The 27,893-nt window shown below is 38.3% G+C and overlaps 1 protein-coding gene and 1 pseudogene across 2 annotated transcripts; one reads left to right on the top strand and one right to left on the bottom strand.

Moving 5' to 3' along the window:
- Window positions 1-22,079, bottom strand: LOC149048999 (NLR family CARD domain-containing protein 4-like). Of its 2 annotated transcripts, XM_089201416.1 has the most exons (12): window positions 21,863-22,079; window positions 17,732-18,052; window positions 14,167-14,893; window positions 13,437-13,619; window positions 11,711-11,815; window positions 11,045-11,134; window positions 10,595-10,861; window positions 9,772-9,876; window positions 9,164-9,253; window positions 8,487-8,576; window positions 4,883-7,569; window positions 1-1,813 (listed from the first exon to the last, which is right to left on the bottom strand). In XM_089201416.1, exons 3-12 carry the CDS (start codon window positions 14,876-14,878, stop codon window positions 1,625-1,627), a joined length of 4,518 nt encoding a protein of 1,505 aa, XP_089057542.1. In that variant the 5' UTR covers window positions 14,879-14,893; window positions 17,732-18,052; window positions 21,863-22,079; the 3' UTR covers window positions 1-1,624. The 2 variants fall into 2 exon arrangements, with proteins under 2 accessions (XP_089057542.1, XP_089057541.1); XM_089201415.1 differs by lacking the exons at window positions 1-1,813; window positions 8,487-8,576; window positions 9,164-9,253 and having other exon boundaries at window positions 4,809-7,569.
- A 3,242-nt stretch (window positions 22,080-25,321) lies between these two features.
- Window positions 25,322-26,425, top strand: LOC149048998 (uncharacterized; annotated as a pseudogene).
- Window positions 26,426-27,893: the final 1,468 nt, after the last annotated feature.

Raw genomic sequence — 27,893 nt, 5'->3', positions numbered from 1 at the left:
TTTCACAAAAATCCTTTTAATAAATCAATAAAAGTGAGGCTAAAAAAAGTCACAACGTTGGGTAAAAATAAACCAACTAAATTGCTATTTACAATGACAAGTGAGACAAACAAGCATTTAAGCTTGTAACACCAATTATCGACTTCACATTTCTGATAATGAAAGATTTTCCATACATCTCCAATTTCAAGCATCATCAGTGTAAAGCATCGAAAAATAAGCCTACTTGAAAGCACAATGCTGTCTGTGAACTGATCCAAGCTCAAGGAATCATTCATCTGTTCCTTTTCTCAAAGTCGGTTTTTTCCGTAAGGAGAAAATAAGCTTGTCTGATAATTAAAATTAATTGAACTAATTAGTTTGAAGTAATTGAGTTAATTAATTTGAATTAATCCATTTAAATAAATCGAGCTTGTCTTCTGCTAGGGTCTCAGCTGCTTGAAAAGATTGAATTATTGGGAGAGTGAAAATTGGGGTTTGGGAAGGAAAGGAAGCTCCTCTCACTCCTTCCCAGACCTCCAATGTCTCACCTTGCACCTTTCTTGACTGTCTCCAAAAAAGGAGAGCCTGGCACAGACGACTAAAGGAGTCTTTCTTTCTTCGCGTCAAAAAGCCACGTTAGGGATCTATGCTAAACTATTTTACTCTAATATCCTAAGAAATTCGTTTTGCGTTCAGATCGGGCGAAAACACTGAGTAACATCCAGGTAATTTACTGCTGAAAAGAACTTGCATTTCCGGTTACAGTATAAGACGTTTCACGCGGGACTAGAAATTTGGGAACTTCAGCAAACCACCACGACAAACTAAAGGTCTAAATTATGAGCAGAAAAATGGTTCAGCACGTGCGTTTTAAAACTCAGTTCATTTCTCAGCAGTCCCCTGCAAAACAACAACGTCAGATCACTAAAATTTGCATGATCTGAGAAGGGAAATACCGACGGTTAATTATCTAAGTTTCCAATTTGAACTCGACGCTGCTCTCATACGTTATGCTGAAATATAGGTGTAGGGCCGTAAGAGACAGTAAGCACGTTCAGAAATTTGCGAAATTCTAAATAAACAGTGGTCTCCATTTAGCGCGAATATATGCACGTTGTTTTTCGTATCTTTTGCTGTTCGGAAATTATCCGTTCCGAGGTGCGAAAAGTTTCCGAGAGTGAAGCTCGAGGAAAAGTGAGAGCTTTGAGCAACAGATAATATCTAAGGACAAATATACGAAAATAGTCTTGCGTCAAATTGAGGCTATTGTGTTTATCTTCCTTGAATTATTTTTGCAACGCGCGGGGAAAGTGTTTACGAACAGTTCACCGTTTATTACGTAAGATGTTCACTTTTCAGTGTTCGCTGGTACAACTGTATGAACACAAAAACATGTCCTTTCTTCTGTAACAACCAACGGCCAACAACAACCCTAATGGACGAAAAGTTTGAAAATCGGGGAATATCAGGTAGGGTTTATTCAAGGATATTCTGCAGTTTTGAGCTAGTGGATATTCGGTCACACGATGCATTTAGACCAATCCCGCGCGCGAGCAAAAACATTTGATGGAATATATTCTGAAATATCATTCTTCTTATTGCTCGCTAAATCAGTTGCCATGGAACCTTTTCTTCCGTGCGCTCAGTCTGCTTCATCATCATCATCATCGAAATCATCGCTATCTTCCTCTTCGTCGTCATCATCATCATTATCGTCGTCGTCGTCGTCGTCGTCACCTTCTTGCTCTTTTCTGAACCTTACTCCTCTTTTTTTAAGCTCAGCTTTTGTAAGAGGTCGATCGATCAACCCTTCATCTGCTTCTTCAATTACCTAACACAGGACAAAAAAAGGACACAACATCAACCACAGTACCAATTATGTGAAACTCTCAACTTGCATTTTCACACCAGATAAATATTTAAAGCACCTTGATACTCCTCACGAATATCGGAATGTTAAGTTTCCTTCGCTTGGAAAAATACACCTGTTTCATTAATTCTATGCAACACTCAAATTACATTTTAGCACACAAGATAAATATTCGTCGCATTCAAATACATTTGTCCATATAGCGAGAAGTGAAAGAGAACATTCTATTTTGAATTCAAATATCTACAAGTGACTACAAGACTTTATTTTACAGCAAGGAAAAAGATCTCAGTTTCAAATAACAAACAACAATGGTCCCTGACGATTAAAATGAGATGAAGGTTTACAAACACATAAACTACAATAAATATTAATTTTTTTTAATAGGACGAAAACTGTCTAATATCTTCGAAACTATTTTTCGCATACAAATCATTCAAATCATTCAATAATTTTCTAACCTTGTACGACTACATGCAACGAGTTTTATTCCAGTTAACTTCTCCACCAACATAATTGTTACACGATTGTAAGTCAGACAACTCTAAATATTTCTCTTTGATGATTCGGTGTTCTCGCTTTAATGTTTTTCTTCACCCTCCTTGAAGCATCCTCTCAATGAAACCGTACTTTTCTGACAATACTGTTTCAATCATATACGAGACACTTAAAAAAAATAATGATGAAAAAACAAATTCAAAACAACTTAAATGTTCTCACTTGTGCCTCGCTGAACTAACGCCTCCTTAGCTATCCTCGTATTATTTCATGCTACAGTAGTTTCTAGTTTGCTTAGTTTTGAGATTGGAAGGAAGATGTACCATTTCCGTATTCCTAGAAGCAAAAAGGAACGCCCACACTCCACAGGAAAGACAAGACAGCAACGAGTAACGAAGGCAGGTCCTTTATTCTGGTGATGGCGATGAGAATAAGAATTGTTTATGTTCAGGGATGTGACAAAAATATGGGAAGCTGCGTGAAGTGTACAAAGAATCAGCTCCACGGTGTGTGCCAAATTGAAGTTCAAAAATATATCACTTTTTAGGATTTACACTGACACGAGACCAAGCAGAGACAAACACATACGATAGTTAGTTAAGCAACTTCATCATCAACAATGTCGTTCTTGAATTTTTCTTCAAAAATGAGCTTATGTGACGCGGAAGACCGATGAGCCCTACAATCATCTGACAGTTTACAAAATATGAGCAGTGTAGCCAACGAAGAAAAAAAATCAACTGATAAATAAGAATAAGGAAACCATTTAAGAGCGAGTAAATTATAGCGCAGTGCCGAGTTTGACTGGTGGCCGCGTGTCACGGGTCGCTTTTAAAACGATTTGTTTTGCTTTTTCGTTTGTTTACTAGCAGGGCGCTTACGCATGACGCACAGCAATGCTTCATTCGTAAAGCACTAATTTTACTGGTTGCATAACATAACGTCTTTTCTAGATCTTTCAGCTGCATGAGATGTCAATGGAAACTGCGCCTCAAAAAGGCTTCTTCTCTCCACTAGTTTAATTAGTCTATGCAGGCGCTTTATTTTATTCAGGACGTGGTAATTTTGCTCTTATTTGGGTACAGAATGGAAACAACGAGCCGAAGCGCTCGTCAGTGGTGACCCTCTTAAACACTTTTACTTGATTTTTTTTTCTCTCCTTTTTCATCTTTCTTCCTTTTTTTATGCAATACGAGTACACAGTCTCCCCCTCCCTCCTCGGAAAAAAAATATATATACCCATCGAATTTCATGCCCGCCTCTCTTCTTTTTTCAATTGCTTCTCGCCATTTTCTCTTTTTTTCCTTATTACCAAACCTACTTTGCTCTTTATTCTATGTTGGTGAGGGTTTAGCCATGTATTTTCGTTTAACACACTTAAAGGGTTTTAGAGTGTAAGGTTTGAAATAGTCATTTTGACAAATTCACTTTTTATAAAGTTGTTCTTTAATTTTTCTAAAAAAAAATAAAAAAGGCTTCTATGACAAAGGCGACCAAGGGCTCTACGAGCATCTGACAGAGTTACTCAACATGAGCAGTGCAGCTAAAGACAAAAAGAATCCAACTGATAAATAAGAAGAATGAAACCATTTAAGTGCAAGTAAATTATAGCACCGTGTCAGTTTCTTTTTGGATGTTAATCATTTTACCTACAACTTTTGGTGAATTATTTCCTATCATCAGTACAAACCTTTAAAACGTAAATTTATGACAATAAAATCAACATGATTTTCGCTTTTCAAAACACGCATTTGAATTTAAACAAGAAAAAACCTTTTTTGTTTGGTTCTTTCTATTTTGTTGGGTTAACGCTTCCTGTTAATAAAAGCGAGTGAATGCTGGTACAGATTGTAGGGAACAACGTCATCAAATCCAAAGCATGTATGGGTTCACAGTAATTTCAGGGCACATAATCAAACCCAAATAAAAGCATCCCATAATAACAACACAAGCCTAAAAAATTCAAAAATTACCATTGCGCAAAGAAGTTTGGTGCGAGAAAAATTCTCACAATTCATCTTTTTTTCTCTCTCTCTTATGTAAAGCATAGCTACAGAAGATTTCTCTAACAAGATTTCGCTAAAACTCAAAGGCCAATCGAATGAACTCGAATGAATCAAACTCCCAAAGTTTTCAATAAGGTTTCAGTAATCAAGCATCCACTACACTGGAAACTATTGTTTGTAAATAATATCAAAGTTTTGAACGCTAAATTTGTTTATGTCTTAATTTAATCTTAGACAAATTTTTCTGGAAACCATAGTCAAAGAAGCATTACATGAACCATTAAAGTACTTAACATGGGCTGTTTACGGTCTCCGCCATCCCCAACAATTGCTCCTGATGTCACAAAATAGAAATAGAAAATTTCGAAAACAGTGACTGTTCCTGATGTCTACATTCTTTCTCATGCAGACTACTCTGATAAATTTTATCAAAAGCAACTTGCTGGGAACAATATCTAATGCTATTCTGAGGAACGTCTAACTAAAGATTAGATACAACTGAGTGAAACAACAAAAAGACTCTTACATGGTAATCAGTGTAAAAAGTGATGCCTCTCCCTTTTACTGCTGTACACAACTCTTCATACTCTGTCTTTGTCATCTGAACCCAAAACAGAGTCAGGTACTTCAGCTTAGGAACACTGCTGAGATGCTGAACTAGGTCCCTGACTCCTCTGCCAAGTGGATTCCATGGTAGATTAAGATCTCTCAGCTCTGGTACATCCTTAAGTGCACGAGCCAGTGCTGATGCTTCATCTTTACCCATATTTGTAGACGACAGTTTCAGCTGAGTCAGATTGGGTACACTGTTCAGGTTCTTGGCCAGTTCAATGATCCCATGACCCAGTGCACTGTGTGACATATCCAGTCTTTCTAACTTGTTTAAGTACTGTAATGAGGCAGCCAGTGCAGCACATTCCTTTTCTCCCATTTCTACATAATCTAACTCTAAAATAGTCAACCGTGGAGTGTGATGAAGATTCTTGGCCAAATGACTCACACCGCTTTGTAAGGGGTTCCCTGACAAGCAGAGCTCATGCAAGTTTGGAGAGTGGTGCAGTGACTCAGCAATAAAAGCAGCACACTTTGCTGTTAGATTGAAAAAGCGAAGATTTAAACTGTGGAGATTGTCAGTAAAATTAATTCTGTGAATCGCGTTCTCAATCGAATTACCTTCCAAGGCTGTCACGCTCCCCCATATAACAATATCTCGAAGAGCTGTCAATAAAGGCAACAAGTTCTTTAACAGAACAAAATCCTCAACTGTTTTCACATGTAAATGAACCTCTCTCACCAGTGACAAACAATGTTGTTGTGCCTGGTCAGATCTGTTCTCAGTCAGAGACAGTGCAACGTTGTTGTCCTCATTCTCTCCCAGATTATCCACAGGTGGCTGAGAAGAACAAACCGGCGCTGATATCAGTTCAGGAAGACGTTTAGAGCAAAAAACAGCATCTGTTATGCGACGTAGATAGATAAAGTTTTTTTTTTCGCTTTTTTTGAGGAAAAGGTTCGCATCGCGTAAATCGGCGTATTTTTTAAAATCCTTAACTTCTCCAGAGCACGCTAAAACGACCGCGTTCAAGTCAGACAATATTGATAGAATATCATCACAGTTACCCTCACGATCATCATATTTAGTTATATATTGAAAAAATAAATAGTTTGGAAAACTGGCGGTGCCTTTGAAGAAGTTTTTCTCAGCAGCAGTAGACACATGTTTGTCATGAAGCATTACGACATGGTTAACACATAAGAGAAATGCAGAATACACAGCTAGTCTGTCTGACTCTGGACAACAGAACAAACAATCGACACAGAGTTCAATGAACTCATTTTGTGCTCTAGACAAATCTTCGACAGAAGGCGTCCTAGTGAAATTGTAATTTGTGAGACCTTCTGTCTTTCCGAGATAGTGTAGATGATCAAAAACAATGCCGACAGCATCTGATGACAACTCACAAACGAATTTGAGAACTTCGTCCATCTTCTTTGATTTTTCAAACGTATCCATTCCTGACAGGCAGGTGACAGTTTCATTCTTCTTAACCTTCACTTCTTGAACGATGAACCAGGCGGCGAGAAACTCCTGAACGGACTTGTGAAGAAAATACACGATCTTCTCACGATTCAAGGCGGAACGTTTGGAAACTTGGAAAAAACCCACATGAATAAGCTTCTCGAAGAGATCACCAGGCGGAAATTTACTGAAGTTAAAATGAAGGCAGCCCTCCAAAAGAGCATCGAATGCAAGTTTTCCTATTTTGGAAAGTTCCTCTTGATATTCATCTATGCTTTTATCTGTTGCAACGTTGTCTGAGTCTTTAATAGCCATATGATCCAAGAGAGTCTGAATAAATTCTACGTAAATTTCCGCACGAGATGTTGATAATTGAGGTTTTTTCTTCTTCCACAGAAGACACAACATCAACAACAATAGCGGAATCTCTGCCATCTTCACAAGGTCATGCTTTCTTAGGTATTCAAGAAGCCCTTCAACATCTTCCTCATCAGGAAGAATCTGATTTGCAAACTGTTTCTTCTGTTCCCAGCTATCGAACCCGTTAAGTTCAAACTGAGCGTGACTTGGCACTCTAAGCTCATCCTCTTTCACTGGCCGCGTTGTGATCATTACACAACAGTCTCTCAGTTGACTGCCTCTCCAAATCTCATGAATTAGGGATGATTTTCCAACGCTGTATTCATCATATCCATCCAAAATGAGCAGCACTTTCTCCTGGTTCTGACGTACATATTCACACAAGTTATTGACTGCCATCGGGTTATCAGCAGACAACAGTTCCGCTGTTTTTAACATGGTAGAGAGGTCCGAAATATCACAAACGTCTCGTAACCTGATTAACAGTAAAAGATTGAACTTTTCGAGGATCTTCTTTCTGCCATTTGTCCAATCCACAGCTACTTTTTGAGTGAAAGTAGACTTTCCTATTCCAGGTCTTCCATACACCAGAATTCGTCTACGGATGGGATGATCTTCGTCACCTTCAAATACTTCACTGCTGTCTCCCAGCTTTTTTTTCGTTGTCCCGTCAGGTTTCCTGTGGTCTTGTAAAAACGTTACTTGTACGTAAATGCTATTAATGTGTACCGTGTTGTCTGGGTCCCATGGTGTTATTTTCACTTGACACATGGTGTTGTAAAACGCCCTCAACTGATTCCGGCACCATTCCCAAAATTCTGGTACAGACGAGTCTGTAGACAAAAAACAAGTAGTTTGGTAAAAATTCTCTTTCTCCCACATCGAAAAGAAAATCACTCGAGAAGGGTTTTTGAACAATAAGGAGAATAATTCTTTCCATCTGTAATTTGTAACTTTGACGACGTCACTCTATAATTCCGAAGGTAAATATTCACATTTTCACTATCTGATCTCTACGGTGTTTTTTTTTTTTTTTTTTTTCTTTCTTTTTTTTTTTTAGGGGGGGCGGGAAGGGAGATGTTGGGGGGGGTTCGATTTGCCCCTAATTCGCGAGTACAGTCTTCGATCGTCCCGTGAAGGAGAGAAGCGTGGGCTCATTTCACGAACAGCGGCTGGTAATCGAGGCTATTGTTTGCTCCGCTACACAAAAATCTTAAAAAAATATATTGATTTGTTCTGTGGCAAGTGAAATTATTATTAAGACAAACATTAGGGACAACCTCAAATATTGTAGTAACCATGAGTTTCTAAAGACCGATTGGGTTGTGTGTGGTTTATAAAATGGAGGTTGTGCTAAAAAGGAGGGGAGGGGTAAGGCGGGAGATTCTAGGTGTCTTATGAGTATGTTGCAGCTGAGCCCTCCCTCTTTTCCTAATGTAATAACCTTTTACAAATTTTTTCAGACCAGTCCCTATTTTCATTGTTAAACGCCGTTAATGTTGCTTCCACAATTTCGAGATGACGCGCAACTGTCTTCCATTTTTCGAGTTTCTGCGAAAGCCTCTCTTCGTCGCTGGTAACTCCTTGCAGCGAAGTATCAAGAGGAGAGGATAGTGAGTAGTAGGTATTGCAACTATTCATGCCATGTTTCTGGATCCACGCATTTTTATTTTACAAAGGGAGAGGGAAGGAAGATGGGGTGGGGGGGGAGGGGTTAACGGGCACGCCCATAGACATGTCCTCATTTTACCTATTTTCTTTGGAGTCAAGGCGTCATTCGGAGACGACTCTTCATTACGGCGTTTCACCTTTGGCGGAGGCAAATGTTTAGGAGAACCACCTGCATGGTAACAAATGTAAAAAGATAATTAGACCAGAACATATTATTTGAGCCAACAGATTTATTGTAGCAATGGAGCTTTTTCCTTTCCTAATAAAACGTCTCCTGATGAATTTGTTTCAAGGCCAATTTGTACCACTGCATTATGCGACCCTACTTTGCATCATTTGACACAAAAATATACACGCCCACATACGCGACTAGAAGATTTCTTTTTTTTTTCTTTTTGTTTTTTTTCCAGCCAGTAAGAAAAATTGTCATCGCCGTGTAAACGGATTTGGTGACCTACCATTTATATCTCAACTTTGCGATCGAGCGAAAAGCTTTAAAAAACACTTTTCCATACAATAAGCAACTTGGGTAAGGCCACTCTAAATCATCGTTACTAGGAACTCCTTGCTTGACAACAAAAATAAAGACATCACAGCAAAGCATCAAGATGAGGGGATAGCGAGTAGTACGTATTGCATCTATTCATGCCATTTTACTGGATCCACGCATATTTATTTTACAAAGGCAGGGTGAAGGATGATGGGGTCGGGGGGTGGGGGTTAGCGGGCACGCCCATAGACATGTCCTCATTTTACCTCTTTCCTTTGGGATTGAGGCGTCACTCGGAGACGACTCTTCATCACGGCCTTTCACCTTTGGCCTAGGCGAATGTTTAGTAGAACCACCTGTATGATAACGAATGTAAAAAAATAATTAGAACAGAACATTTTATTTGAGCCAACAGATTTATTGTGGCCAATTTGTGCCATTGCATTATGCATCCCTTCTGTGCATCATTGGGCACGAAAAATGCACATCCACATACGCGAACAGAAGATGTCATGTTCTTTTTTTTTTTTTTCTAGCCACCAAGAAAAATTGTCATCACCACGTAAACGGATTTGGTGACATACCATTTATATCTCTATTTTGCAATCGAGCGAAAAGCTCTAAAAAAATCTTTTCCATACAATAAGCAGCTTGGGTAAAGCCACTCTAAATCTTTGTCACTAGGAACTCCTTGCTTGACTACAAACATAAAGACATCACGGCAAAGCATCAAGATGAGACGATAGCGAGTAATACGTAATGCATGTTCATGCCATTTTGTTGGACCCATGCATTTTTATTTTACAAAGGCAGGGGGAAGGAAGATGGGGTGAGGGGGTTAACGGGCACGCCCATAGATATCTCCTCAATTTACCTGCGACACGAGTTTTTCCTTTCTTCGGAGTTAAGGCATCATTCGGAGACGACTCTTCATCATGGCGTTTCACGTTTGGCCGACGCAAATGTTTGGTAGAATCACCTAAATGACAACAAATGCCAAAAAAAAAAAATTAGACCAGATTTTCTTGAGCCAGCAGATTCCTTGTAGCAATGGAACTATTTCCTTTCCTCATGCCACGTCTCCTGAGGAATTTGTTTCAAGGCCACTTTGTGTCATGTGCATCATTTTACACGAAATATGCACGCCAACATACGCGAACAGAAGATTTTTTTAGTTTGGTGACCTATCATTAACTTGTCTTTTCAAAATTCGAGCAAAATACTTGGAAAAAACTATCCTTTTTGTAAAAGAAACAGCCAGTGTAGAAAGACAGTCGTTAAAATAGGAAGTTGGTGGGCAAGTTGATTTCCAGCAAACTGTTATTGACTTAGCTATTCGTCGAAAAATTTACCTCTGATGAAATAAAACTCACCAGTTCTTTTTTTATGATCAATGGGTACCAAAGCCTAAAAAGTGGGAGTAAATACTGGCAACCTTACGCTTACGGTTGGCAGTCAAGTAGTGAGTGAATTTTGCGCTACCAGAAAACTACATGGAAATATACAAACGCATCAAATGATCTTCCTTCGCTTTGATTTGATTACCGACAAATGAAGCGACACTTTTCCAGTTTCGAGGCACTGTCAAAAACGTACATAAAAGATACAGTGGCCAAAAAGCATGGTGTCTGAGAATTTGCCACTATACTTGTAGGTAATTTTATTTTTATTGAATTGCAAGATTAGTGATATATTACCAGTGATAAATTGCTTGGCTAAATCTTTGCGATTAACCAATGAATGACACAATGCATCATGTAGGACCATGTATGTTGCAGCTGAGCCATTCCTCTCTTTCCAGTGTAATAACGTTTTGTAGATTTTTTCAGACCATTCACTATTTTCTTTGTCAAACGCCGTTAATCTTGCCTCCTCAATTTCAAGACGACGCCCGACTGTCTTCCAGTTATCGAGTTTCTGCGAAAGCCTCTCTAAATCTTCGTCACTGGGAACTCCTTGCTTGACTACAAAAATAAAGACATCACAACAAAGCATCAAGATGAGGGAATAGCGAGTTGTACGCATCGCAACCATTCATACCATTTTGCTGGATCCACGCATTTTTATTTTACAAAGGCAGGAGGGAAGGAAGATGGGGTGGGAGGTGGGGGTTAACAGGCACGCCCATAGATATGTCCTCACTTTACCTCTTTCCATTGGAGTTGAGGCATCACTCGGAGACAACTCCTCATGACAGCGTTTCATCTTTGGCCGAAGAAAGTGCTTAGTAGAACAACCTGCATGATAACAAATGCAAAAAAATAATTAGACCAGAAAATATTATTTGAGCCGAAAGATTTATTGTAGCAATGGAGCTTTTTCCTTTTCTTATAAAACGTCTCCTGATGAATTTGTTTCAAGGCCAATTCGTGCCATAGCATTATGCAACCCTACTGAGCACAATTTAACACAAAAAGATCCACGCCTACATACGAGAACAGAGGATTTCTTGTTTTTTTTTCCAGCTAGTAACGAAAACTGTCATCGCCACGTAAACGGATTTGGTGACATACCATTTATATCTCTACTCTGCGATCGAGCGGAAAGCTTTAAAAAAATCTTTTCCATATACAATAGGCAACTTGGGTAAAGCCACTCTAAATTTTCGTCACTGAAAACTCCTTGCTTGACTACAAACATAAAGACATCACAGCAAAGCATCAACATGAGGGGATAGCGAGTAGTACGTATTGCAACTATTCATGCCATTTTGCTGGATCCACACATTTTTATTTTACAAAGGCAGGGGGAAGGAAGATGGGGTTGGGCGGTGGGGGTTACCAGGTACGCTTATAGATATACCCTCATTCTACCTGCCAGACAAGTTTTTCCTTTCTTCGGAGTTAAGGTGTCATTCGAAGACGACTCTTCCCTACGGCGTTTCGCCTCTGGCCGAGGCAAATGTTTAGTAGAATCACCTGCATGATAACAAATGTAGAAAAAAAACATTGGACCAGATATTTTGAGCCAACAGGTTCATTGTAGCATTAGAGCTATTTCCTTTCCTCATGAAACATCTCCTGAGCAATTTGTTTCGAGGCCACTTCGTGCCATTGCATTATGCGTCCCTACTGTGCATCATTTTACACGAAATATGCACGCCCAAATACGTGAACGGAAGATTTATTGTTCTTTTTTTTCTGCCAGGAAGAAAAATTGTCATCACCACGTAAACGGATTTGGTGATCTACCATTTATATCTCTTGTTTGCAGTCACGCGAGAAACTTGAAACAAATATTTTCCATACAATTGGCAACTTGGGGGAAAAAAAAAGAGACATTCATTAGCAATGAAAACTTGCAGGGGTACTTGAAGCACATGCACACTTGTATCGTATTCTTAATAAATGTTAAAAAAACTAATCGGGATATATTTTTTCGGTCAATAGATAGGCTTGTACACAGCCTTGACGATTTGCTTTTTCCGCTTAAAAGTTTTAAGGTTTTTCCCTCGTTTAGTACAATTTCGTGCGATTGCATTACGTATCCCTACATGTTATATACATCGTTTAACACTTGATAGGGAGGCCTACATACACAAACTGAATTTTTTTGTTTTTTTTTTGTTTGGTGACCTATCATTTGTACGTCTTTTAAAAATTCGAGCAAAATACTTGGAAAAAACTATCCTTTCTGTAAAAGAAACAGCCAGTGTAGAAAGACATAGTCGTTAAAATAGGAAGTTTGCAACGGTACTTCCTGTAACTTTGCATTCTTGTAGGTGGGCAAGTTGCTTTCCAGCAAACCGATATTGACTATTGGCTATTCATCGAAAAATTTTTCTGATGAAATAAAACTCAGCAGTTCGTTTCTTACGATCAATGGATACAAAAGCCTAAAAAGTAGGAGGAAATACTGGCAACCTCACTCTTACGATTGGCAGTTAAGAAGTGAGTGAATTTTGCGCTACCAGAAAACTGTAGGACAATATACAAACGCATCAAATGATCTTCCTTCGCTTTGATTTGGCTACCGACAAATGAAGCGACACTTTTCCAGTTTCGTGGCACTGTCAAAAACGTACATAAAAGATACAGTGGCCAAAAAGCATTGTGTCTGAGAATTTAGGCACTATACTTGTACATGTAGGTAATTTTATTTTTATTGAATTGCAAGATTAGTGATTTATTACCAGCGTTAAATAGTGCGTAAGTTGGCTATACTCTAAAGGATATTAATGCAGGTCGAAATTCCAGTAGGGATGCTGCATAGAAGGCCGAAATGAAAGCAAAAGCAGGTGTATCATTGGGGGATCAGTGGTCTTCTTCTCAGAGGGAAAATGCTATCAAAAGCTTGAGAGCATCCCAAACATAAGCAGAGTCTGTGAAATTGCTAACAAGCATGTAACATTTCTGATCCAAGAGCTGTTATGATTGGTCAGTGCATAATCATAGGTCATTAATCATGTTTTTTATTTAGTTTTGGTAATTCGGTTCCAGCACATTTATAGAACACAAAACTAAACGGCATACAAGACCAGCTTGTGACTGCAAGCAAATATACTATAGCCCTAAAAAAAATAAAAGTTGATCTGTTTACCTTTGTAATGTGGCCAATCTTCAAAAATATTGCATTGGTTTAGAATGCTGGCAACAAGAGAAGCTGCTGTTACACTTGCAAATGTTTGCCAGTTTTCTTTCTCTTCAGTTCCATCTGCATATCCTGAAATACCCTTGACGACAACCCACTCCATTTTCAGTTCATGCGCTGCACTGAAAACTCCTGAGACATACAATAACAAGCTATTATGAATAAATAACAAATTTGCTCCAAAATCTATTGATTTTAACCTCTTCCATTGTTACCAAATTGTTATCAAAGATTTTCAAGGAACTAGAGATCTATTTTGGGAAGTCACCTTACATATAATAGGTGCAGAGCTAGTCCCTGCAGCTTCTCCCAGGTTCCATACCATTCAGCCACTAAGACTGTACTCTCACTCCCTCCACATGTATATGAAATACTGGTCAGTTCATCAGTAGCCATCTATACTCCTGGGTGTGGAGACACACTGTGAGAGTAAAGCCTCCCAGTCCAGACTACAACACAATGACTTCAGCCCAGGACTTGAACCCAGACCTCTTGATCTGAAGTTCCATATGTTCACACAGTCAAGCCAGTGCATCCCTTGACACTGGTAGGAAAACTTACCGACCACAACTGATATCATATAAGTATCAATTTTCTCTCCCAGGATACAAACATATCCAAATATCTCTTTAAGTAGATTTTACAGTAACAGTTACTTCAAAGGAAAAAGAGATCTTACCCTCTCCTTCTGTCTCAATTGCAATTGCTCCAGGATATGACTTCACTAGTTCATCTCGTCGCCACTCAGCTTGTACGAGCTCACAACCACTCAAAACCTCACCACAGTGGACTTCAACTTTCCTTTCTTGAGGATTTTCTAGGGGTGGATTCCAACCATAAGCTGCATATTGAATGAGAGCAGCAATGTCCCTGCTTACAGGAGTTGTTAAACCACAAAATTTCTTTCCATCCTTTGTAATTTTCTGATAGGAATAGGTTGTGAGCTTTTCTGAAACAACCACATCCCCCAGCTTTGTTGATTCCTGATTCATACCACTACAGTGGCCCACAGTAAAGACAGCTTTTGGCCTCAGCTGAATGACAGCATTCTTTACAACAGTCAAAGCACCACCAGGAATTTTAGAGCCCTCTGAGCATTTCATCAAAGCAACATTCAGTTTAACATCTTGATCTTCACCAATGCTTCCAAAGTATACAGGACCAAGCCCTTTGAAATAGCTTCTAAATGGATCATTAATGTAATAGTAACAACTTAAGAACTCACAGTCCTTCACTGTTAACAACAAAATGTCAATTGGGAGTTGAACATCCTTCCAAGGTTTAGAATTCTGGGTTAGTTCACTTATCTCTGGAAGACTAATATTGATCTTTGGTGGGTCACCATAAATGTTCTTTGGACTGCTCTCATCACTTTTTGCAGTTTCTGACATATTGCCAATCAGCTTCTGAAAATAAAAGCAATACAGAAACATATAAAAACTAGAGTTTAATTTGATTGAATTCACCATATTTAAGCTTGGACACAATAACTAGACTCAAGTCCTGCCCATTTAATCAATGTTTAATTGATGCAACTGTAGAAGTTAAGGTTAATTTATTTCAGAATATAATTCTATTAAAGACAATCTGCTTCACTGCAGAAATCTACAAAGACAATCATTTAAAAATCATCAGTCATAATAACTGAAAAATACAAGATCGATCACAATGGGTTTGTGTTTTTGTATGACCTTGTACCATATAAATGTAAAATCCCTGGAAGATATGAATAATCACATCTGGTGGCAAACATCAAATAAAAATGAACACATCTGCAGTTTGTACAACTAAGCTTATACTGTACTCAGATCAAAATATATGATAAAGAATATCAACCTAAGCTCTTGTCTCAAGCCTGATGCTTAGAGGTTGCATAAAATTTATTTTTAAGTTTAAGATCCTTTTCTTATAAAGGCAGCCAGTTATGTTTCACACTTTTTGAAACAATATATTCTTATCAAAGCACCAAGTGATAATTTAAATTTTTTTTTTAATGTGTTTGGATGGCGACACTGATTTATTTACCATGAGCAACAAAGGAAACAGAATAGTGTGTAGCACAATTCCAGCTTGAGTGTCGAACTCTGTGACGGTCCTTAGCCAACTACTGATACTGATTCATTTTTGATAAGTGACAAAGGAGACAGGACAGTGTGTGTAGCTTTAACCATTTCTGCCACCCAAGCATATGATGGTCTTTAATTAGCCACTGATACTAATTTATTTTTGATTAATGAAAAGTAAACAGTATAGTGTGTGTAGAATTATTCCCACAGCCTATGCATATGACAGGCTTTAATCAGCAAGTCATTACACCTGTTCAAATCAGTCTGAAAGGTAATCAGGTGGAGGATTAGACCTTTTTGAAAGAGAGAACTTGAAAAAAAGTTTAACAAATAATTCTCAGAACAGTGCTGTGAAAAAGGAAACCTACCAAAAAGCTAAAAATTTATTAGTTGGGAATCACATAGAACCCAACAGTTTCCATTGTTGAGCACTGCTTATTTCACAGTGTCAAACATGAAGATGGGAAAATTGACACCAAAAACAGGCAACAAAAATTGGCATCTGGTTGCTTAATGTGTATTAAACAATGAACTGATCTTCTGCATATTGGTAACAGGAATAAAGAGCTGTGAAGTTAGGAAGTGAATCAAAGCATTAACACTTGATGAGGCAACTGATAGAACCAGAGCTGGAAAAATATACACCATTGAGCTGAGGGACATAGGGAACTGTAGAAACACCTTAAGTGCAGTCCAGAATGGAAAAAAGAAATCTGACACTATGCAAAAGGTACCAATGCTGAGACTGTGGAAATCCCATGAAACAATGCACATCAATTTCCTGCCTCTGGAAAAAATGCAGCAATCAAGTGTTGCAAAAAGAATTATTTGTTACAATATGCACATCCCTTGTCAGTAATGGAGGAGATAAGATCACAAGGGAAATTTTTAACAAGGAACTGTGTCAAAGAAATCTGCCAGGGCTTTCAATCAAGTTGACGACTCCAAATCAGATGATGAGCTATATATATATCCCATATACTCAGGAGCAGACAGTGATCATACCAAACACCTGGTGGACCCTCAGCTAAGGGAAGGTGAGAGCTGTGAGTGGCCAGCAAAACTATGCAAACAGATTGTAGCTCAGAGGCCAACTGACTAATTATGGAAGATTATAAAAAGCATTAGAAACAGATCAAGCCTGGAGAACATCCAAGCTATCTTAAAACCCACCAGTAAACTTTGCTCCATGCATGTATGTTTAAGTTTTAGTGTGAAATTGACATCACTTAATGGGTTCAAAATTGTGAAAAATCAGTCATAAATTGCTCTGAAATAAAAGAATGAAGTTCTGTTTACTAGTAGTAAGGCTACTTCTAGCTTTTTTTAATGGCTTGGTAATACAAAAGAGTGCTACAAAAACAGCTACCTCAATCAAGTCAGCAGGAGATTGAAATGGTTTACTTGAGCATAATATTATTGATTATGATATATTAAAGTTAATAAAACACCTACAATGCTTATTTGTCGTGATTGTTGAGAATGATTAGCATTGAAAATCAGTTTAAATCTGAACCATTTCATCATCAACAATGAGTAGGTATAAATTTTGACCTAGGGATTAATCCTCATGTTCCTCATCACTAATATTTCTTCTTTGCCCTAAGGCAATTCCAGAAATCTTTGTGCGAACACAACTATCTGATTACTGGCAACTCTTTCATTAGCCACCTCAAAATGAGTGGAACAAAATCCAAGTACGTGTAAGCTTAGTTTTGTTTTGACTTTGTAAATTGTCTGTGATGTACTTATATTCCTGAACATTCTTACCTTACTATGCTGTGTCATGCTAATTCTTGTTTACATATAAAATTGAATATGATGTTATCACACAAAAAGTTGAGAATGTTAACCATCATACTGGTGTACAATGTATCCTTACACATGTACATGCACTGTGTAATGGAGCTCAAGTCAAGTAGTTGTGGTTATCAGTTGATGCACTCTGTTGCAGACTACTGAAGCTCTATTGCTAGCAGAAGGTCTATCTATTATCATCAGTATCATCATCATCATTATTATTATTATTATTATTATTATCATTATTATTATTATCATTATTATTATTATTATTATCATTATTATAATTTTTATCTTTATTATTATTTTTATCTTTATTTTTTTATACATAAATTTATATCTAGATGTCAATATTATACATACAAGATAAACACTCACTTTTCAAGTTGCTTCTCCTGTGAGGTGGTAGCAGTAGTTGAATTAAACTCTCAGGTACTTGCTGTTGCTGGATTGAATCAACAATACCATCCACCAGATAAACCACTGACCCAGTAGATTGTGTGGCAGGTTGCATTCACAACCAGCTACTGGGAAGTGATTAATCTGGTGGACAGAAAAAAAATTCAACCAGCTGCTGGAAAAATAGCTGTTCTGTGCCAAAATCACTGTAAGTTCTGGCTGTTCAGTCAGTGAAGAATCAGAACACCTGCAGCTGTTGGAATGGAACTTAACCCCAATTCAAAATATTCTGGAACTCAGCTGCAAGGAAGTCAAACACATATGGATCAATTATCATTATTTATACGATAAACTGAATTGTACACTGTCAATGCTACTGAAACTGACTGTTTAGCACTAGAATGTTAATTTTAGTAATTAGTCATAAATTTAGTCTATTTAAGGTTTTCTCAGTATTCTTCATGTAAACCAGCACTCAGAAATGCAGAAATGAATCCACAATGTATTGCTTCAACTTCTAACACTGGTTTTCAGGTAGGTATTAAGGTCTTTGAAACTTTTTCTCTTGCAATTGAAGAGAACATTTTTTAGGAAGCATTAAGTCTTACATTGTATCAACCAAATAATTTGTTTCAAATGGTGACTGAATTCAATTGTTTAATTGTCACTTGGCGCCCATATAAAAAAGTTAATTCTAGACCCTGATTTAACCCTTTACACCCTGACATCAGTATGCATATTCTCCATACTGTTCTCTTTACAATCCCTGATGTCCTAGCAAGGGGAATTTGTTTAACAATCAAGATGTTTTTCAATTTATTATCACTTCCTTTATTCTCATGACCTTAATGTTGGATTCAGGGATGATACTGAAAGGAGAAATTAGATGCTGGTCACTCTTAGGGATTAAAGGGTTAACACTGAAATACAAAAAGAAGCAAGAGAGCATTTCAAAGTAGCTCAGATTAGTAACAAGAAGCTTCTAGGCACTGGAAATAATACTGATCTTTACTCTGACAAACTTTCAAGTCCACATATAAAATCAAAATCATTAAAGCAGTAAATTCAAATAAAATAAACACCACACAGAGGTAAGAGACTGATAGAAGTGATAAAGTAACAAGTTATGCTCCCTTGCATTTGATGTAGAATGAACAAGAAATTTTAACAAAAATTGGGCAAAGCAAAGCTGTTTGAAGTGAAGCCACTGAGAGTTAATTAGAACTACAGGTGGAGTTATCTCACCATTAAAGGATTCAAACTTAACTGTGATGAGTGGCACAATCACCATAACAACTTCTGTAACATGTATGGAAAATGTGAAAGTTGCTAGTTTGGGACAAAATCACTTCTTTAGGTCTGTTTTAAACTCACATTTACTATTACAACTGATTTATTTCAAACTATTTCATTTTTGTCGCATTTGATTCAAATTTGTATTTACCAATAATCCTTTGTGGGTGTGGTCTTTTTCACAAATAATCAATTTCGAGTTCACTGACACAGTAAAAAGTAAAAATAATACCATTTTGTACTACATGGAGGCTAGTATCTCCTCACTGAGATCAATTGACACTATAAAAACTGACTTTCTGTCTCTTTTTACAACTTGAAGATCACATTGCCATTTTTCTCTTGCAAATTCAATTCTCTTTTTGCAATTCTTTTCATTATAATTTAGATTCTTTAGCCTATTCCTTTCCTGCTTTTTCATCCTCCATCTTTGATCCTCGAAAGCTTTTCTTCATTTTCGTTAGCCATACCTCTTTTCCAGCGCACTTGAAGCGATATTTGCAAATTGCTCAATATCAGAAAAACTATTGACCTTGAACACCCTGCAACCTTTGATAATGTCGCAGAAACCCGCAAAACTGGAAAGGTCACCAAGCTGTTTTCAACATGGAGATGAAAAGATGAAAGCGAAAATGGCAGAGCAAACAGCAGATCTCATAGTGCTTTTGGTGACTGTTTTTTACCGATATTTCTCTGTTTATGGTCAATCCTTTAGACTGATTTTTCACTATTTTAGAACACCAAGTATGAGCATTTGGTTGATGTGTTTTCGTTCCCACATGATTCCAGTTTAGTCAATCTGTGGACAACAACTTGGTGTACTTCCAAATTCTGAAACCCAGCGTTACACAAAGGATATTCAGGAATGATGAATCCTTTCTATGTGTTTTAATAAACTTGAAATGTTAAAGTTTTGCTCAAATGTAGTGTTTATTGTGCATTATCATTAGGTGTAATTTGTTTGCTAAAAAACGAGCTCTCTTTTTACTGAAAATTATGTATTTCAAAAATTTTTACCACTGAGATTGTGTTACGTATTACAACCAAAATTGGCTCGATTTTCATCTTTCCCAGGTATTTTCGACGGTTTTAATAATTAATAATGCGTTTTCTGATTTTATGCTTTTACACTAATCAACATGAACAACCATACCTCTAAGAAAAGATTTGGCCTTAATGAAAAATAATGTAAAACAGAAGAAATCAATGAAAGTTTGCAGTCAACCCCCTATAGGCATGGCGATTGTGCTACTCATCAGTATATACCCAACAGTGTCATAGCAGTGATATTTGAAAAATAAATTATATCAAACTATTGTCAAAATGGCAAATTCAAGATATCAAAATCAACATTAAGAAAAAGAAGTTTCAATCTAAGTCAATACTAAAGTGACTGACAGTTAACAATTCATAAACTGTTAGGAAAGGAAACTGGGCAAAGTCGTGATCATAAATGCTTGTCACATTAACACACCTCTAAGAAACTAACATCAACAAATCATTACAAAATCGTGCCCATTGAAAAGTGTCACCCTGGAAAAGTGGGGTACCAATGATGCTCTGTGGGTGTAATGATTTGGGAATGAGGTTGCAAAAGCTCACCACCAGCATCAGTCTCTTAAGATCTGAATTGACAAATTCCTAAACGGGATTTGTAAAATTTCACTTTGCGTCCTTTAGAGGCAATGGGGATACAATTAGAGCAATTAGTATTGTTTGAAAGAGATGAAATGCTGGTAAAGCTGAGTTGGAACTGAGCGTGTACTTACGTGGAGTGGAAATTTACAAGGTATACTTAAGCTTTTTGAAAAGTAAATAGACTGCCAACGTATTATCTGAAACTGAGAGCAATAGCTGGCTAAAAAGAAATATTCCTGTAATGTTATTTTGCTTTCATGGCGAACTTGATGGTCAAACCTCATAAATCTGCCACATTTCAGTCTTAAAACAAATTAAAAACTCGACATTTGAAGGGTAATTTAATTTTACATCTGACCGATTTTTAAACAATTTGAACTAATCAAGATAACGCTATTAATTACTTCTATTCTTCATCGATGAATAGCGCTACGTTTCAGTTGTCTGAGCAAGAAACAATACTTGGGAACACGGCATACACGGAGGATTACATGATTGACAGTCAGATTGACAGGCTTGTGTGAAGTTATGCATGCTCTTTTTCCCTTTTCTAGCTTATTTGCATTTTCCCGTGCGACGTTTTTCAACGGGCGCGATTCCCTAATGGTAATTTACAGCGTACAAAGTTTGAATCAGGTTTAAGTAGTGTTTCATATCGGTTGTCTTGGCTTTAATATTTCGGTTTACTTGTATAAAGACTATTTCTCCTGGCCGAGATGCTTTTAAATGTGGTGAATTTAGCTTTAATTTGTAAACTGATGTCGATTAAACGATACTCACTACGTTGAAGTTGATCCACTGTGTTCAATCAGTTACCGATGAATTCAAAGTTCATCGATTTTAAAAGAACAGTCTCAAGTAATTGAAATAAAACAAACGAACAACCAGACAACAATGAGATACTGGAAAAACAAAGAATTCATGCGCAAGGCTCCCTATAGATAAACAGGTACATGATGACATAGGCAACTTTCTCTTTCGTGATGACGCATTGAAGGTTGCTGATCTTTTATGTACGTAAACAACTACTGTAAATACCAATTTACAAAAAACACTTAAGCCACAATGAAACGTGCAATATTACATTTTCTCAAGCGTTCATGAGTTAGAAATCTTGAGCATCCAGTAAAACCATCTAATAGATGCATTCTCGCTTGAGTTAGCTGACTACAACCTTACCTCCATTTCACCGTTACTCCACAATTGCACATGTTCGTGTTTGATGAAACTGAGCCACAGCTGTTGTACAACTTCAACTTGGTTAAATGAAATTTACATAACGAACTGTTTTACAAGTTCAGAGCCGAGCTGAAAGGAGGAAACGCAAGGATTCTTTCGCCAAAATGTTAACTTCACTCAATCACTCAGTTGATTTCACGAGGGAACTCTGCATTCCACGGCCACTCAAGCTTGCCAGTCACGTGATAAGCCGCAAGCCGGAAGTGCTGAATGTTTTTAAAATATGTTTCCTTGTTATTGATCACTCCTTGTAGTGGTAATAGTTTGGCTCAACATATTATAGATGACCTTTATGCCACAAAAAGAAAGGGAAATGTTCAGTGAAATTCTGGAGTAAAAACATTCCGTGCCTCTTTGAGGACATGTTGAATGTTGCGTGACAAATTATGGTACTGAGTCACGGAACTTGAGTCTAGCGGATTCAACTTTACTGACAAATTTTATGAGCACACAAGGCAGGAAACGAGTGAGATTCCATAAAGTTATTTCCGTTTTGGCAATCATCAAGATCTGCCCACTGTACCAGAGATGAGGTTCACCTCCGCATGCTGTTGTAGTATATGTATCTCAAATCAGTTAGTATACAAAACATGCATAAACGTCTAAACTATTCTATTGGGTAAAACGTATCAAGCGGGGCTACCTTACGGTAAGAGAACGAAAATTATTCAAGCAACACGAGTACAATTACAGGGGATTGTGTATAATCGAGGTTTTTATGATTAAAGTGAATAAAAACGCGTTCAGAGAATAAGGGCCTTTCCATTTGCTAGTAAAATGTAATCGCGTGAGTTCTCTTCGCCTTGTAAAACGACACACTTTAATGGTCACAGCATATGGAAACCTCAAAATGTCCCTTGCAGCCAAGCAACTTCTCCCTAGGAGCCATCTATGTTACAGAATTTTCATCCAAAAAGGACAAGTTTTGCATTGATTTTATTGGTAAATCATTAGCTTATTTGTTAGTTATAACCTTCCTTTGGGTCTTAAGCACTTTCTGCGACAGAACGAGATTGAAAAAATAAATGTACTTTGGTCAGTCATACCGATTTCACTCGTTCTTTCATTTGACTACGTATCCCAAAATTAGATAGAGGACTATAATCGTAACTCCACCTAGAAAGAAGAACGTTGTCTTAAATTTAAATCAAAGCTGGCCGATAAACGATAAAAATTCTTATTAAAAAAGATTTCAACACAGTCTGTGGGGCCGACAAAAATACCTGGATCTCACTATTATTTTGTCAAGTCTATTTATAGACTACTATGTAAGTGGCTGACTCTTCTTATTACCGATTGCTATTTCAACTTACCCTTTACTCGAAGTTATGGAGCAACTTATCCCATCCAACATGTATTGAAGATGGCTCCGCAAGTTTAAGTTACTTTGAGAAATAAGATCATTGCACAAGAAATGAAAAGATTAGTTTCTATAGAATAAATGGGCGGAAATCGGTGGCCTTTCTTGTATCGTACCGGATTGAATCCAAGGAGCAGATGGACAGTAAAACTCATACATAAGCTCACTCAAATTTTGAGAGGAAGAGTCACGTTTTTCTGCTCGCTTTTTACGTCTCACGTTTATAATCACTGACTCTTCAAGATATGAGAAATTAATTAAAGCACTTGCAACTGGGTATAAAACGCAAACTTAAGGAGCAGACCCGGCACACTGCAATAATAAAGGAAGCGCAACCCAACAAAATTTACACTGAACAGTTTCTCTATTTAAATACTGATGTACATATTTTCGTTACTTGTCACGCATTATTTTCAGAGGAAGTTGATAGAAGTCTCTGTATTTCACCAATAAATTTACCATTGTTTCACGAAATTTGCAAAAACAGCTGAAAAAGATTGGTGTGAACTTAAGCATTAAGCGAATTACGCATCATGTTTGAAATACTGACGACGTAAACCCCTGCCTTTTAACATTCAATGGTTTTTGGCAAACCCTGAAAATGTGATGTAACTTGGCAATACTGAAACGCTAGAAAAAGCATGTACACTCGCTAACGCTTCCAAAGTGAAAATTTACAAGAGGATTCCTTCGACGAGTATGTAAGGAAGGACAAACGAATCACGTAACACCTCCAATGAGGACATCATCAAACTTCCTGCTCAGTATGTGTGTGCTTATCCTCAACTGGGGGGACCTTGATGACAATGAGGTGGGGGGAGGGGGACTAGTGGTAAGATTTTTGGACAAGCCTTTACATTAACAATACAGCGGACGAGTTCATTCATTGTCTCGTGTTTTGAAAATGTTACTACTCTGTCTCTGAATTTGTTGCGATCTCTCTGGATTATTCAACGAGAAAGAAAACCATATCTTCAAAAAACGTACCCCTCTTCCACACTGTTTTTATTTGCAAAATGCACTGAGCTACACAATGATTCCTACAGAGGACATCATGGACTTACTAAAGATTTGCCTAGCGTCAACTTGCTTTCATTACAACGATAATCACTACAAACAGCTACACGGTACAGCTATGGAGTCTCCAGTTTCCGTTGTGGTAGCAGAAATTGTGATGCAAAACATCGAGAAACGCGGCCTTTACACTTGCCGACAAACGATACCGCTTTGATTATGCTACGTTGACGAGACATTTACCGCCGTACAACACGCCGAAATCGACGCATTTCACCACCACCATAATGGACACAACACTGACATACAGTTTAACAGAGACTGCCTGGTAAGCCGTGAAGACAACTTATTACAAACAACAGTTTACAACGATCCGACACAAAACAGATTACTAGACGAGTTATCCTACAACCTCGGCGACATTCGGCTCAAAGCCACAACTATCAGGACTCCAAAGCGACGAGCGCAGCTAGTATGCTCAACATCAACATAGAGATCAACGATGAATCCATAATGAGTGGGCACGCCAAAACAAGTTACGTAGTGTGGGTCCTTTATATGGTCCTCACCGACTCGTACTATCGATCATCCTGGCCCGTGTCTAAATCTCTGGAGCACGACTACGTCTGGTCTGGAGTCTCACAACCTGAAATTGAAGGAGACATCAGGAGTTCTGTATCTCTACTCTCCGTTCGATTTTTTCCGCAGACTATCTTGATTTGCATCTAGAATAATAACGCTGCATTAACAAGGAGCTATCCATTGTCTCGTTTGTCGCGTATTACTGCGTCGCATTTGGACACTGTGTATTGTGGAATACCAGCATACCTCACGCTAGGATGTATTGGAAGTAAAGCCAGATACTTCAGAGAGCAGTTGTCATCCTTGTTATTGATGATAGATTGTCGTCATTATTCGGTGCGCTACACTAAGAACACAAAGGCTAAACGCAGAAAGGCCAGGATCGCGTATTATTCCAAAAGTATTGTGACTTATTAGTTGTTAATGGCCTGCGGCGATGTCCATCCACAACCGGGACCGGCATAAACAAAAGCATTTGACGCTGTTTGCTTTAAAGCGATGATAACCAGGCTGTACCACCTCTGTTTTCAAAGAGTGTTCTTGAATGGTTAGCTAATTACCTATCCGGCAGGAGACACTATGTTCAGATCGATGACCGCAAGTCGTCACCTATACTATCCTAGTTTGGAATCCCTCAGGGCTCAATCCTCGGACCGATGTCGTTCAATCCCCACGTCGCGGATCTTCAAGGCATCCTTCCACCTGCAGTTAGAAGCTCCAGTATGCCAACGACACAATAACATACGCCAGCTGTATTGCGTCGCAGATTTCATATCAGTTAGAAGGCATGAATACAAGCCTAGTAAGCCTTGGCGACTGGTCGAATGACTCGAACCTGGCCCTCAATTCTAAAAGACCAAGGCGATGCTAATCTCCTCCTCACAGGTGGCATGTGTGTATTCCCTTGGGAATTTGGAGCTCGTTCTTAAGATCTCCGGCACTCCACTTGAACGTTTGGATGTAGCAAAACTCTTAGGAGTACACATCGACTCAAATCTTAAATGGGAATTTTGATATAAATTCTATTTTTAAATCCTGCTACGCGACTCTGAGGATTTTAAGGAAAAAAAGGAACTTTAGTGACTTCAAATTACGTAAACATTTGGGAGAAACACTGATTTTGTCTAAGATCAGTTACTGTGATATTGCTTTGATCCTTTACCGAATTTCCTCACAGCCAGACTACAAAGGCTCTAGTTCGCTATCGCTAGTTTTTTTAAACTACGTACGTAAACAGTATTATCCGCTATTTTAAATCTTGGTTGGCTACCTATTCTGGAGCTTAGGGACTTTTCACTTTTAAAGACTGTCTTCAAAGCACTCTATACTTATAACTGTCCTTCCTGCTAAAATCTTCGAGTCGTAAAGCCTTTGAGACATCTTCATTCTGATGTAGCGCCAAGGTTACTTGTTCCACCAGTTCAAGGCACTTTTCAGCCATGGTCTTTAATGATTTGCTAATCAAAATAAAAAACTACTCTAACTTCAGGGAAGACTGTAGGCTCTGCAAAACATTTTTGAAAGCGCGTGCTTTGTCTTCCTTGTAAGACCTTTCCTTCTTCAAGCCCGCTTTTGCATTCATTTATTCAATATCCGCAAAAGTGTATAGATTAATAATAATAATAACAATAATGTTTATTTCTTATATTGCGCAGTCTAACATGCGATAATATGATCGAGTGCGCATTACAACACTAAAATCCACCCAACCCAACCCAGGGGAGGACATCCATCACACAGTAATCTCGTGCGTGGGAAATTAACGTCTCCTACCCCAAACCCTGCAGAAGACGGAACCTCCGGCTTAACGTCTTATCCGAGAAGACGAAGCAAGGTGAGTGAAGCGACTTGCTTAAGGCCACAACGTAGTGCCCCATCCAGGACTCGAACCCGGGCCGTCCGACCCAGAGTCCAGCGCTCTGACCACTGGGCCACTCACGCCTCACAGTAACTTAGTAGTTTTGTAATAAAATTTTCTTAATTATTGTCTAATACATCTACATTTTTATAGATAGCACTTTTGTAGGACATTCACAGATGAAGAGCCCCATCTTTTTTTGTGGATATGCTGTGAATAAATCATTATTATTTCGAAACACTCACCGACTTACTACCACTACCGAAGCTAACGACAACGCAATCCTCCTACTACACCGTACATAAATGGCATATTTGAAATCATCTCGCGCATCCACGTCGCTTACAAACCATTACTACACTACGTCAGTTACTGACTAACGCCACAGACAAAGACGAACCGAGGAACTGACAGGGAGCCGTTCATAAGATCAGTCGCTCCGACTGCCACGCCTTCTACATCGGTGAGATTGGCAGAAACCTCACAACTGACTGAACACAAGCGAGCGACGAGGAAAGGCGATGTCAACAGTCACATTTCGTAAAATTTTGCCTCCACTACACAACCGAACACATAAAACAACACTTGGAGGCATGGACGCGTCGGTCAGCCAGGCCCATGATACATTTTATTAACTCACGTGATAAAAATCCACTGTTACAGTAATTCTAAGAACGCGCCACGGCCGGACACGTAAACCCAAAAAAAACCCCTATTGGAAAAATAGGGATCGTGTGCAACCCCAACCTATGCCATGGCGTCGCCTTTGGGGTTATAAAGCAAAACTAATAAAATAAAGCCTAAAAACATGAATATGAGCAGAAAACGAGATGCTACATAAAATAGCTAAGAAAGAAAGGGACCACCACGGATGGTAACGAGATTATGGCTAACAGAATAAGTGAAAACTTAACTAAACAAAGCAAGATGACGCGGTGGGGCTGAATGTAGAATGATACGCATAGCTAACCGGTCACTCTTTCGAACCCCCTAACCGCCGTCCCACGCGCGCTACACTAGAACCCAGTTCACCGTTGCGTGCCGGCAAAATAATAATTTATGTCAATTCTAATTTACAAAAATTACATATTTTGCCTCCATTACACAACCGAACACACAAAACAACGCTTGGAGGCATGGGCGCGTCGGTCAGCTGG

Source organism: Pocillopora damicornis, chromosome 3 (assembly GCF_964200805.1).
Source record: "Pocillopora damicornis chromosome 3, jaPocDami1.2, whole genome shotgun sequence".
Taxonomy (NCBI): domain Eukaryota; kingdom Metazoa; phylum Cnidaria; class Anthozoa; order Scleractinia; family Pocilloporidae; genus Pocillopora; species Pocillopora damicornis.
Note: the sequence above shows the minus strand (reverse complement) of the source record. Positions and strands in the feature narration are given on the sequence as shown.

Excerpts from the sequence above, each read along its gene's own strand:
- LOC149048999 (XM_089201416.1), bottom strand. The coding sequence starts at position 14,878 with ATGTCAGAAACTGCAAAAAGTGATGAGAGCAGTCCAAAGAACATTTAT. Across the intron at positions 10,862-11,044 it reads CTCAACTCCAATGGAAAGAG|TCAAGCAAGGAGTTCCCAGT; the intron begins GTAAAGTGAGGA and ends TTATTTTTGTAG. Across the intron at positions 1,814-4,882 it reads CTTTTTACACTGATTACCAT|GTAATTGAAGAAGCAGATGA; the intron begins GTAAGAGTCTTT and ends GTCCTGTGTTAG.